Source organism: Tiliqua scincoides, chromosome 7 (genome assembly GCF_035046505.1).
Source record: "Tiliqua scincoides isolate rTilSci1 chromosome 7, rTilSci1.hap2, whole genome shotgun sequence".
NCBI lineage: Eukaryota > Metazoa > Chordata > Lepidosauria > Squamata > Scincidae > Tiliqua > Tiliqua scincoides.
The window spans coordinates 61,440,495-61,452,944 of record NC_089827.1 but is presented as its reverse complement, the minus strand read 5'-3'; the positions used below and the strand labels follow the sequence as shown (position 1 = coordinate 61,452,944).

Sequence of the window (12,450 nt, the reverse complement as noted above, 5' to 3'; positions counted from 1 at the left end):
TCTTGTTCATTCTTGGTGCATCTAACCTTTTGTGTCTGGGTTTGTGGCTCGAGCCTTTCTGAACAGCTCAATAGTAAAGCACATGCTTTGCATATAGAAAGTCCCAGTCTCTTGCAGCATCTCTTGCAGCAGGTAAGGTGGGGAAATACCCCCTGTCAAAACCCTGGAGAGCTGCCAGTTACGGTAGCCAGCACTGTTCAGGATGGACTCATGTGTTGACTCAGTATTGAGGCAGTTTCATATATTTTGATTGAGATATGTGGCAGCATATTGATATGATGACCTTTGGTTTAAATGTAGGACATTTGATGAACCAAGACAGGAGATTGTTGGGGCTGACAATAGTAGTATATCCCATAGTAACTTGAGTTTTCTTAAATTTTTTAAGCAGGTTTGTGTGTGTCTTCTTTATTGTGGCGACTGGTTCTGTACTTGATAGTAGTTAGTGTTTCTCTAAGATGTATGGCTGCACAACTCAAATGGGAGCTCCATGCAGCTTAGAAGGAATGCCAAGTGCTCAAGAATTGCCCCTGCACAGTTCCTTTAAGACTCCATACAGTTCCTGTAAAAATTACAGGAAACATAGATAGGGGTATGCCTTATGTAGCATATTTTACTGTATGTAATTTGGTAATTCTGTTGTTCCATGCAAATATTCCTACAATTGAATAAAGCAGATATTTGTCACTTTTTATTTAAAAAAGAAAGACAGTCAGTATTCAGAGTTGTGAAACTCACAACTCTGTGAAACAAGTTGTGGAGTTGCCTGAGATGTTGCAGACACTAGCCAATTAGTGCTGTGCACAGCTGGCTTCTGCTGCAGACTGGCAGAACTCATTTTCTCTGACCTCAGTCCTGGATAGAAAATTGTTTGTCTGCATGCAAATGCATGGAGTATGTTTCCATAAGTGTTCAGCTGTTCAAATAATGTATGTCTGTATGAAGCCTTGAGTGCTTCTTTGTATTTAGTGCTGAAAATCTATAAGTGACTATCTGTACATTCAGAGCAAGACCTGAGTGGAAAGAGATACATAGAAGAGCTACATAAAAATTGTAATTTTGAAAACACATAGATTTAATTGTGCAGAATGCATGAAAAACATCTGCTACCGTTACATCTGCTCAAAAAAAAAAATCTGTGTGTTTCCTTTCCCAAGACATAATTGTGTAGCCAAGAGAAAATAAGTACCATACATACAGTACTGGGCTAGTTAGGCTGCTATTGGTCTGGCTTTTCTTACATCTTTACATGTAGAAATTACTGTTGCAGCCATGAAGTTTGCTGTCCATATATTTCAGTCTGACCTACCTCAAAGGGTTGTTTGTATGGATAAAATGAGGGGGCTGGGCAGGTGATGTGTGTAACCCCAAGCTTCTTGAAAGAGAAATGTGATAAAATATAGTAAATAATTAGTACAGGTAATTTGTAGTACAGGACATTCCTGCCCACCCACCCACAGAAGGTACGGTGTGGTATAGGAGAGGATACATTTTTAAAAACTTGCATTTCTGAGAGCTGATGTTTTTATTTCCACCTCATCTCATGCAACAATGAAGGCTGAACACAGGCTCCCTTCAGGTCCTTGTGTGGCTTGTTAGAACAGCACATCCAATCCTCTCAAAGCGTGCTGTGCAGACACACCACTGGTTTGTTGCTCTGATGGCCAAAAGGCCACAATGTGTTTGCCTTACAGGACGTTGTTTGTTGTCGCTCTTGCTTTCCTCTGGAGCGCCTGAACGCTCCGAGACCTCACGGTGTGCAAAGCAGAAGGGTTCCCAGCACACTTCACTGTTCATCCTTTAATCTCCTCACTTGGCAGTGGGGCGCCTTCCTCTGGTCTGTCCATGTGTTCCATCTGCCTACCTACCTACCTACTCTTGTACCCTTTTGCCATTCCTTTGCCTTCCTGAGGTGAAACCACAGGGATGGACAGGTTCTTCTTGCGCTGCAAAGGAGGGCCACCACTGTGAATGAGCCACTGCTGTGCACGCTGAATTTTGATTCTTACTTCCTCCCGTTTTGGAGAAGTTTCAGTGCTGAACGGCTGCTGCTGGTAGGAGTCTTGCAGCCAGGGCTCATGTTGTCATAGGAACAAGCCACATGCTTCCTTCCTGCACAGGAAGGGGGGACCTGGTCGTAGCTCAGGCAGCAGCTATTTTAAGTGTTGTGCAGTCAAGACATTACATTGTATTTGCAGCGGGATTCGTTGGCATTCTTGTTTGGGTGTTTAATACTATGTTTTAAACTACACTCAGGTATTTTCCTTCCTTGCATTTTCTTTCTAAATGTCATCTCGAGCCTGTCTCTCAATCCCTCTGATTTGCTGCATGGAATATTTTATTTTGATTGCAGTAGGTATCGATCAGGGCTGAAGTGGACTGTGATCTCGGTTGCTTGGTAATGGGGTGGGTTGTTCTGGAAGGAGTGCTTGCCTGTGTGGATGTAGCATGAAGCTGCTGGAGATTTACTAACTCAAAGACTCTAGTTGGTGCTGCTGGAACTGGGACAAACATCTTGTTACTGAAAAGATTGCAGTGAGACTGCATGGTTAGAGCAGTGCTGAAATGTTTCTGCTTAAACCATTTCAGCTTTGTGAGTCAGCTCACACTTTAAACAAATGTTTGGAATTCATTTCCAGTGATCAGACCCTTAGCTGGCTCAGAAAAGAAAACATAGTCCAAAATCAGAACTGTCAGCTGGTGGCCTGATGGGGGCCAAACCTTCATAGATGACTGTCATCTAGCCCATCATTCAGGCACATCTGATAGTCGAAAGGAACGATAGCTTCATTAATCCACAATGTGGGTGCGGCTGCAGCCACATGAGCATCATGTTGCCTCAAGTAAGACATTCTGGCTGCAATCCTAACCACACTTTCCTGAGAGTAAGCCCCATTGAACAAAATAGGACTTACTTCTGTGTAGACCTGGTTAGGATTGTGCCCTGTATGGTTTTCGGATATGCCGCTGGTGGTGTTCGGGTGTATGTGTGAAAAATTGGACAGTTTTGCATTTGAGCACTTTCACAAGTGCTTACTGAGTTCCACTAGCAGAAATGTATGGCAACCACAATGTAAAGGCACACAAAGAAGCACCTGGTTCTGTGGCTGCCAGCTAGAGGCTTCAGTCGGGTGTGAGGAGCAGGTAATGGTAGGAGAGAAAGGTGGAACTTAAAATGCTTAACCTACTGGGGTGTGGGCTTCTCGGGAAGTAGAGGACGGTTTGGCTCAAAGCCTAGAAGCCTGGCTTAGATGCAGGCCACTTACACACTCTTGTATTTTATAGCTTTTATTGTTTGCTGATAGCAGAACCTAGCAGGCCTGTTTGGCAGGATACAGTTTTTTTAAAATATAGATACATTGCTGACTATAGGAAGGCTGGTCCCAGCTGTGAGGCCAACTATTGGCCATTTTGAGTGGTGCATTGGGAGGGCATTGGCACACTGATGGAGGGTGCCCCGTGATCCGCCTCTGCCTGCCACCCAGTGAACTGCTGCAGTCAGCTCTCTGATCCTCTTTACAATCACTGAGAGCAGCAGCTCATTTTTTCCTCCAATACTGCCAGAGGACAAAGGAAAACAAACAAACAAAAAGCAGCCATTTCCTCCTTGCCACCTAGCTGCTTAGGAAAGCTGGGAAAGGTGGATCATGGCCATCCAGAGCCCACCCTCTGCCCTCTTGCATGCTCTGCTTATGCTATTTATTTCAAACAGATTGGCATGGTGGAAGGAGGTGACACCAGAGCTGAAGGTAAAGAGGCATAGGGCAGGCTCTGGATTGCTGCACATCCCGCCACATTGCCTCTTGCCCTGCCCCCTCCTCTCCTTGTTCACCCACCTGCTTTCCTACATATGACAGTGATAACAGCAACAGTGGCGGTAGGGCTCATGTGCACTAATGTGCTTGCAAGGGTTTGGGGGCGACAGAGTGCATACTAGCAAGGGCAATGAATCTTTCCCAATTCAGTTCAGTAGAACCGCTTGCACCACTTCTAGACTATTGTATTAGATAAATTTATAGAAGGGAATATTGATAGTTATTAAGATGGGCAGAGCATGTGTCCTCATGTGGGAAATGTACCTTGCCAGGGCTGACCTAAGACCTCCTGACACCTGAGATTGTGTTGCTAATAATTGCTCCCCCCCTTTAACTGGTGATGTATCAACCCCTCTTCCTCCTCTGTCCTGGACAGAGACGCAAGAGAGTGATGGAATGGAAATGGAAGTGTGGAGGAAAGTGATGGGCTGGAGCATCAGGGATGCTGCAGACCACCACTGTCCACCATGTGTCCTCTTCTGCTCTGTCCTCCTATTCCTTTCCAGTTGAGGAGTGGCAGGAGGAAGAGGTGAATGGGTGGATCGAGATGGGTGCCCCTGCCAGTCTGTTGCCTATGATGGCTGCCCAAGTTAGCATATGGATGAGCTGGCCCTGTACCCCACCATTAGGTTGACTGCACTTGGGAGTGACCCCTTGTGCTAATCCTGTGGAATACCTGGGACTGGCAAATGCTGGATACTGGGCTTGAAGGGCTGTTGTTGGCTCCATCAGGCTGCTGTTATATCTTTACATGTAGAAATGGCTACAGTCCAACCATTGAATGATGGTCTGAACTCAACATAATTTTTGAAAATACCAGATTAATGTCATTGACTTTTGTATTTAGATGACTATACCTATCCCTGAACTGCTCTGTTTACAGCAGAAGCCCAACTAAGGACTTACAAGCCTGGTCCCCTTCATACTTTAACTGGGCACATCCCCTTCTGAGATAAGGCAGCCATGACTGAGAAAGACCCAGAGGTACACGTGGAAGATGATGAAGATGAGCTAGACAACAAGCTGAACTACAAGCCCCCACCTCAGAAAAGCCTTCAGGAACTGCAGGAGCTGGACAAGGACGATGAAAGCCTCACGAAGTACAAGAAGTCTCTTTTGGGGGATGGACCTGTAGTGGAAGGTACAGTTCAAGAAGATCTTGATGGGGGAGGGGCCCTGATCCAGGTGGGGAAGGATAGTAGTGTAGCCAAAGGGAAGTCTTCATGGTAAGTACTGCAGGCATAGACCTGAATGGCTCAGACAGTGAATGGAAGGGGCCATTTACATAGCATATGGCAGTACCTGCAGTATTTACCATACCATTCCCCACCCCCACCCCCACCTTCACTACTGGGGAAAGAGCCATGGTTGGCATGTATTATATACAGGAATTAGTATTGTTACTGAGCAAGAGTATTGAGACATATCACCTTAAAAGAGGGGACCTGTAGGCAGGCATAGCTCATTTGGTTAAGTTTGATGTTAGAAAAGATTGAGGATCAGCTCCCAAATAGGTTGCTGTCAAGCCAACACTCTTACTTCTTAGGCAGCTAGACTTTTGTGGTTGGCATTGTCACCAAAAGTAAGGATCTTCCTGTGGGCTTTATGACCAGTCCTTCAATTAAGTTGTTCCTGACATTTCACCCTTAACTATGAAGGGCATAGTCAAAGGACTAAAAATGCTACCTGAAAACTGAGATTAGAAGAGCAAAGATGTGTAAGCTCCAAATGCATATAGATAGTAGACATGAAACATAAGTTTCTCCAGCCAAAGTCCAAAAAGACCCCAAGGCTGCCTTCCTATTCACACTTCGCTGGAAATAAGCCCCACTGTTTCTGAGTAGACATGCATAGATTGGGCTCTAAGCCTGAGCAATTCACTATAGAATCTAACTCTTAGAAAAGCCCACTCCCATCTAAATGTAGAGGGAAAAAAGAGGATATTTATAACCAAAGGCTTCCCTGGCCCAGGAAGTCTCAGCTCACTGATTGCCTTCCTCATGCCTCCAGTTAGATCATCAACCATGTGTACCATCCCCTTGCTGCCCAGCTCCATTGCTCTTAAAGGCATCTAATGCTTCTCCCTGTTCCCCATTGAAACTAAGGATTCTAGTGCTTTTGAGCAAAGGGGTCCAAGACTGACTGAGGCTGAGGCTGTCTCCCTTATGGTCCAGATTCACATGATCTTTCTGGATCTCTATAGCCTTTCGAGGATTCTGTGTCTGGTAGTGCTATTCTTTGACCAGCGCTTGTGTCTGGGCAAAGTTCAGCCTTTCCATGACATGCCAGTTGTCCATGTGTAGAGAAGTTCTCTGTGAAAGCGCATTAAAACATGAAATTTTTGTCCCCTGCTTCATGGATTACTACTAGATTCTGTAAACTGTCCCTAAATCCGATTGAACTTATTTCCAAATAAGTTTGCTTTGGATTATGTTGTGCTTGCCTGGTTTGTTTTCTGCTGGGAAAGTATCTGGTCACTGATGACATTTCTTTGGGGTTTTTCAAGTGAGTTACTGTTGATGGGCTAGTGGTCCCAGGGAGCAAAGCACAAGGCAGTGCTTCTCTATAGATTGGCTGATGCTTTAGGGGTCTTCAAGTTGACAAACACAGAGAAATTGCTGCAGATTTTTCCCTGTTTGATTAGCAAACTGAGTGCCTTCTTTTCCTGACTCTGCAGATCCGACAGTTCCCAATGTGACTGTCACCCGACTTACCCTAGTATGTGACAGTGCTCCAGGGCCAATTACCATGGACCTCACTGGTAGGTACAATTCTCTTCCTTTTGCCATTTAAGGATGCCCAGGCTTAGTTTCCTGTTTGAAACTAGTCCTCTGTGTGTTGAGAATGAGATGTATGCCTGGGGGAGTTAAGCTAGTAACATTTAGTGTTTGTTTAGCATATTTTGAGTGTTCAGAGCATTTTGTGCATGTTATCTCTGCCACAGCCCTGTAAGATAGGTCAATATTGTTCTCCCAAGAACACCCAAAGAACTCTGCAGGATCAGGCCAAAGAGCTATCTACTCCAGCAGTGGCAACCTGCCCCACAAACAGGGCATAGAGGCATCTACCCTTCCCAACAACAGAGGTACACTATCTCTGAACATGGAGATTCCATTAACTGTCGTGGCTAATACCCACTGATGGATCTACACTCCATGAGTTTGTCTGATCCACTTTTCAAGCCATCTTAGGCTGCAATCCTTACCACACTTTCCTGAGAGTAAGTCCCATTGAACAAAATATGACTTACTTCTGAGTAGACCTGGTTAGGATTGTGCCCTTAGCCACTTACCATTGGCATATCTTGTGGCAGCAAATTACATGGACGAATTGCACTTTGCATGAAGAAGTGCTTTCTTTTGTCTGTCATGCACCTAACGCCCATCAATTTAACCCATCTATTTAACTGTCTTTGTATTACCTCCTTTGGACAGGAGAAAAGAACAAAAAAAACACCTCTCTATTCACTTCCTCCATGGCATACATAAGTCTCTGTCATGTCTACTCTTACTTCTCCCCCCCCCCCAAACCAGGAAGCTCTAAACACTTCAGTTTTTCTCATAAGACAAGTGCTCTAAGCCCTTGGTCATTTTGACTGCCCCTTTCTGCACCTTCTGCAGAGAAATCCTCCTGTTGCAGATGATGTAGGGGTGGGGATCTGAGGTTCAGCAGGAAGAATAGTGGCTTTTATAAGGCCACTAACCACGTTTGTGGTTGGGATGAGATTTGTGCTGGGGATTTCCTGCTTCCAGCTCAGCTGCTACGATACATGTGTTGTTGTGTATGACATGTGTATGGACATGTCGGGACATGTGTTGTGCTTTCCCATGCAGCTCTGTAGAAGGATGTGGAAAGTTACCCAATCAAGACACAGTCAAGTGTCTTAGACTTTCAAGTGTATAGAGGAGTGATTTTCAGCTGCCATGCTGTGGTGCACTGATGTGCCGTGAATCTTGATGTGTTCGAAGGCGTTCCACAGGGTTTTGGGGGAAGGTCATTTATTAATAGGGCCATTTGGGGAGTTTGAGGGAGGGTCATTCTTCAGTCAGCAGTTGTTCAAAGTGGGTGTGTTATTCTGTGCAGGCTTGCATTAATGCATTTTGTTTATTTCTAAATATTTAGTTTTTTAAAATGATAAAACATATCCTTAAAAAAACTGATGGTGTGCCTGGACAGTTTTAGCGCCTTGTCAGTGTGCCATGAGAAAGGCTGAAAATTGCTGGTATTGAGATGTGGTCCAGTGCACAACTTTTCTGTTCCTTGTTGGCACGTACTAGAGGGATTGGCCCTTTTGAAACTGGAGAGTGAAGCAACAGGCTGTGTTCCTGTGAGCCCAGCACTAGTGAGAGACTGATGTTTCACCTTATATGGACTTCTTATCTGAGAGAGGAAGTTGGGGCTTAGCAGAGACACTTCCGCTTCAGCAGAAATCTCTGGGGGAGGCAGTACCACAAACGGTTTTCTGTTTTGTCGCACATTTTACAATTTGCTTGTATAATACACACATAGATCCTTCTTAGCCTTACCTTGCTAAAATTGTTCTCTTGCGTAACTCCTGCAGTTCTTGAGATCTTACAGTGAGTTGTGCCTCTGGGTTCTGAGTCCACTGGGAGGGTACACATTATAGTGACCTTATGCATAAATGTACACATACAGATGGGTCATCAGTATTCACACGGGATCCATTCTCAGATCCCTCCCTAAGACCAAAAACCACAGATAATGAAATCTGCAGTTTTGTCTCCTTTAAGTTCTCTGAAGGTGGTCGGAGCTGTGCTTTGGTTGCCTCCAAAGGCTTTCTGAAGCTTGCAGAGGCATAGGTCTGGTCACCTCTGGAGGGCTGAGATTAAGCCACATCTGCAGATATGGAGGCCCCACCTGCATATGACTACAGAGCAGTGGCATTCCTGGTGTGTGTGTGTGTGTGTGTGTGTGTGTGTGTGTGTGTGTGTGTGTACAACACTAAGTTTTGCCGGGCGCCTCAACACGCCATGTAAGCTGACCCTCCCCCTCCTCGTTGGAGCCATTCCAGACTGTGAGATCAAAGAGGAGGCATCTCCTTCATGGTGCATTAAGGTGCTCTGCAAAACATAACACTGTGCCCCCCTCCGGGAATGCCACAGCTACAGACACCCACGTGTTTATGGTTCAGGAATACCAGCACTTTCCTTCTGCATGTTCATTTGCATTCACATTTCCCTCTAAAAAGTACACAAATATGCTTAAGGTTTATTCACACTGCAGACTTGACTTGAAATAAATTAATAGTAAATTCCTCTACCTAGGGAAACCTTAGAACTCTGTTCTGTGATTAAGGCAGTGGGAGTGGGCCAAAGTTTCTCAGGTTCCCACTGCAGTCTGGGCACCTGTCCAAATTCTGAACAATTTCCAAAATTCTTGTGGGAACGCCATGATAGTTTAAGCCTTGAGTTCCTCTTTTTGATGAGAAGCCCATAGAAGGTGAATATCAATAGAACACCCATACATGTTTCTAGTATAGATCTGCAAGGGTACACAATCCAATACATACAACCCATACTGCAGGTCAGAAGAGTCATTGGGGGGATTTGCTCCTTCTGTTTGTGGGGAGACTTATTGAGATTTTGTTTCCGTTGTTCCAGGGGACCTTGAGGCTCTCAAGAAAGAGACGTTCGTAATCAAGGAAGGTACTGAATACAGAATCAAGATCCACTTCAAAGTAAGTTTCTTTTGCAGTGGTATGATCTTCAGTGCTGGCTTCTGTCAGTGCTGTATGTCTTCAGTGTTGTGGTCCAGTGCAGAACAGCACATTTTTAGGTGTACTTTTTACAACTGCTGCAAAATTATAAGCACACAGTGTTTATCCACAATAGAAGGCTGTTGCTTCCCATGCCAAAATGTCTCTGTGATGTTCGCCAGGCTCACCAGTGTGGCTGATAATTATTACTCTGCCATGAGGAATTTCTCGCTCTCTCTCACGCACACAGACACACACACACACAGACCCCCACACACAAACCTTAAAATTATTTTTTTATTGCAACAGCTGGTCTTTAAAGTCTTGCTGAGAAGGTTACAACCCCCCCCCCTTAATGAAATGTCTTTGCCTCACTGCTGAAAGCTGAAATAATGCCCCTCGATGAACAAAGACAAAAGGGGGAAAGGAAAGTCACAAGGATAGACTAGTGGTGGTGACAAATGGTAACCAGGATGCCCAAGATACTGAGGGGCACTAGCCCCGGGTGCTGTGCCAACAGGGGTGCAAGACTGCCCCTCAGGGTCTGCCCTAGTTACAGAGGAGGTGCTGGTGGCTTTGTGACCCTTTTCCATCTCTTTCAAAAGGGAGCTTCCAAATGAGAAGGAATGGGGGCACAAAGTTGCCTCAGCGAGTGCCCTCTCCTCTGGGGAGAACCCAGAAATGATGTCACAATGTCATGTGATGTCATGATGTCACTGCCCCAGGTGCTGGGACAGTGCATTACAGTTCTGTGTGGAGGTTACAGAATTCTAAATTGTTAAATGTGATCAGTCTGTATTAAAGTTCTCCATGCCACTTGGGCAGTTTTTCTCCTTGCCATCTCCAGCAGCCCACAAAATGAGGGTGAGGGATGGCAGAAAATGGCAAAGAAATGGAGAAGGTGGGAAGGAAAATGAGGGGTAGAAGACGACACTCCTTCCTGAGGAAATAAGGGAACAGGAACTTGAATTAAGAGTTGCCTCAGCAGACGTCTTTTCTCTTACAGGTAAATAGGGACATTGTGTCTGGCTTGAAATATGTGCAGCACACTTACCGGACAGGGGTGAAAGGTGAGTAAAGAAAAGGAGGAGGAAAAGAACTTCAGAGGTCTTGTCTGTTTCCATCTTTAGGAACATGCTCTTTAGGAACAATGGTTTCAAGATGTTGGCTACACTTGGCATTTACTTCAGGTCAGGGTCAATGGAAGAGAGAGGCCGGTAGCCTGCGATGTCATCTGTTTGATCTGGCGTTGTCTCGCTACGCTTTGGTTTGCAAAGAGTTACATTTCCCACTCTGCAATTTGCTGTGGGTGTGTTCACAAACCACCCAGCTGCTTTATACTGAATCAAATGAGTATTGTTTCCAATGATTGACAGGGGCTCTTCAGAGTTTTAGAAGGGTACGTTTTATAGCCCTACGGGAAATGCCAGATATTAAGCCTGGGTGAGCCATTGTCGCAAAGCAGCAGTAGCATTGGCAGCCTGCTGGCTGCCACAGCCAGTGACCTGCTCCAGTGCAGATAAGCAATTAGTGGACAGGGAGAGGGAGTAATGGGGCAGTTGGGAGGAGAAACTAAGGTGCATAGGGCAGGGAGGGGGTGGATCTGGCTGCAATTGCGCATGCCAGATCTTGTCCCCTCTTTTTAAAAACTTGGTGTCCCTTTTCTCTCCTGGGACATATGCCACCAAACGTCTGGTACATGTCCAAGGAGACCCATAGGTGATTGGGCAGCCTACCAGGAAGTAAGTGGGAAATAGTTTTACTTACCTACTGTAGGCTGTCCGATTGTACCCCCCCCAGCATGCCGTGCAGCCTTCATAGATGTGGCTGCATGTCGTCATGTGGCTAATAATAGGATTGGGACACTAGGCTTGATGTGCCACTGCAAGTGATGTCATTTGTAGGTTAGTGCCAGTGTTACTAAACACTAACCCAGGCTGATTTCAGTGTGTGGCAGTGGCAAGCACTTGGAAACCACCTGACAGCAGTCTGACGTGGCCTGATATCTATTGAGGCTGATAGAAAACTGCAGCTGCCACAGGCTGAATGGATACCATGAATGTGTTCAGCGGTCTGCATGTTTGTTCAATCCTGTCTTGTTATTTGACTAGCTTCCCTATAACCCTTTTTTCTGGGTTGTTCTCTCTTAGTGGACAAAGCGACGTTCATGGTGGGCAGCTATGGGCCACGGACAGAGGAATATGAATTCATGACTCCCCTAGAGGAAGCCCCTAAGGGCATGATGGCTCGTGGAAACTACCGCAACAAATCCTTCTTCACTGATGACGACAAGCATGACCACCTCACTTGGGAGTGGAACTTGGCCATCAAGAAGGAGTGGACAGAATGAGTCCCACCTCCTAGTCTTCTCCTTGCTTCCTCCTGCCAGTTGTGCTGTGTCCCAGGCGTGCCAATTCTTGGTACCTACATACCATGCTTCCTCCACATGATCCACCTGGCCCTTTTCCTGTCACAAGAGATTCTGTTAACATAGGCCTTTGGACAGACTCTGTCTCTCCTGCTGCTACACTGAAAATAACCGCAAGGAATTAAACTGGGACAAGCCATCCTCTCTGATAATCTTTGCACAGGATGTGTCCCTGAAGTGCCTTTGCTAGGAAGATGCACAGTTACCAAAACCCAACACTATTACTATCAGGGTAGATAAATTGTCCCCACCTAAAGATCTGCAGCCATTAGCCTCCCCTCTCCTTTTTAATTTTCTTATTCCTGTAGTCTGTGTTCACTGGAAAGATCTTTGGCGATGAGTGAATTCTATCTTGACTCTGTTTGTTTGGGAGTATTCCTAAAACTGTATTTGGAAGTCTTGTCTTCAGAGGTAACAGGAGACACAGTCCCTGCCCTGGTCTGTACAGACAATTTCAGTGTCTTTGAAAATAAAACCAGTTCTGTCCTTTG

General features: G+C 45.5%; 1 protein-coding gene across 4 annotated transcripts in view; it reads left to right on the top strand.

Annotated features, from left to right (window-relative positions):
* Positions 1 to 12,450, top strand: part of ARHGDIB (Rho GDP dissociation inhibitor beta) — a 20,810-nt gene extending 8,360 nt beyond the window's left edge. The window contains exons 1-6 of one of the 4 annotated variants that reach the window (XM_066633868.1): positions 2,154 to 2,256; positions 4,699 to 4,956; positions 6,493 to 6,576; positions 9,437 to 9,513; positions 10,538 to 10,601; positions 11,682 to 12,450. In XM_066633868.1, the coding sequence (XP_066489965.1) occupies positions 4,779 to 4,956; positions 6,493 to 6,576; positions 9,437 to 9,513; positions 10,538 to 10,601; positions 11,682 to 11,881 (603 nt within the window). In that variant the 5' untranslated portion in view covers positions 2,154 to 2,256; positions 4,699 to 4,778 and the 3' untranslated portion in view covers positions 11,882 to 12,450. Of the gene's footprint in view, positions 1 to 2,153; positions 2,257 to 4,698; positions 4,957 to 6,492; positions 6,577 to 9,436; positions 9,514 to 10,537; positions 10,602 to 11,681 lie in introns of those variants that run through there. The other 3 variants (XM_066633869.1, XM_066633867.1, XM_066633866.1) reach the window with 3 other exon arrangements.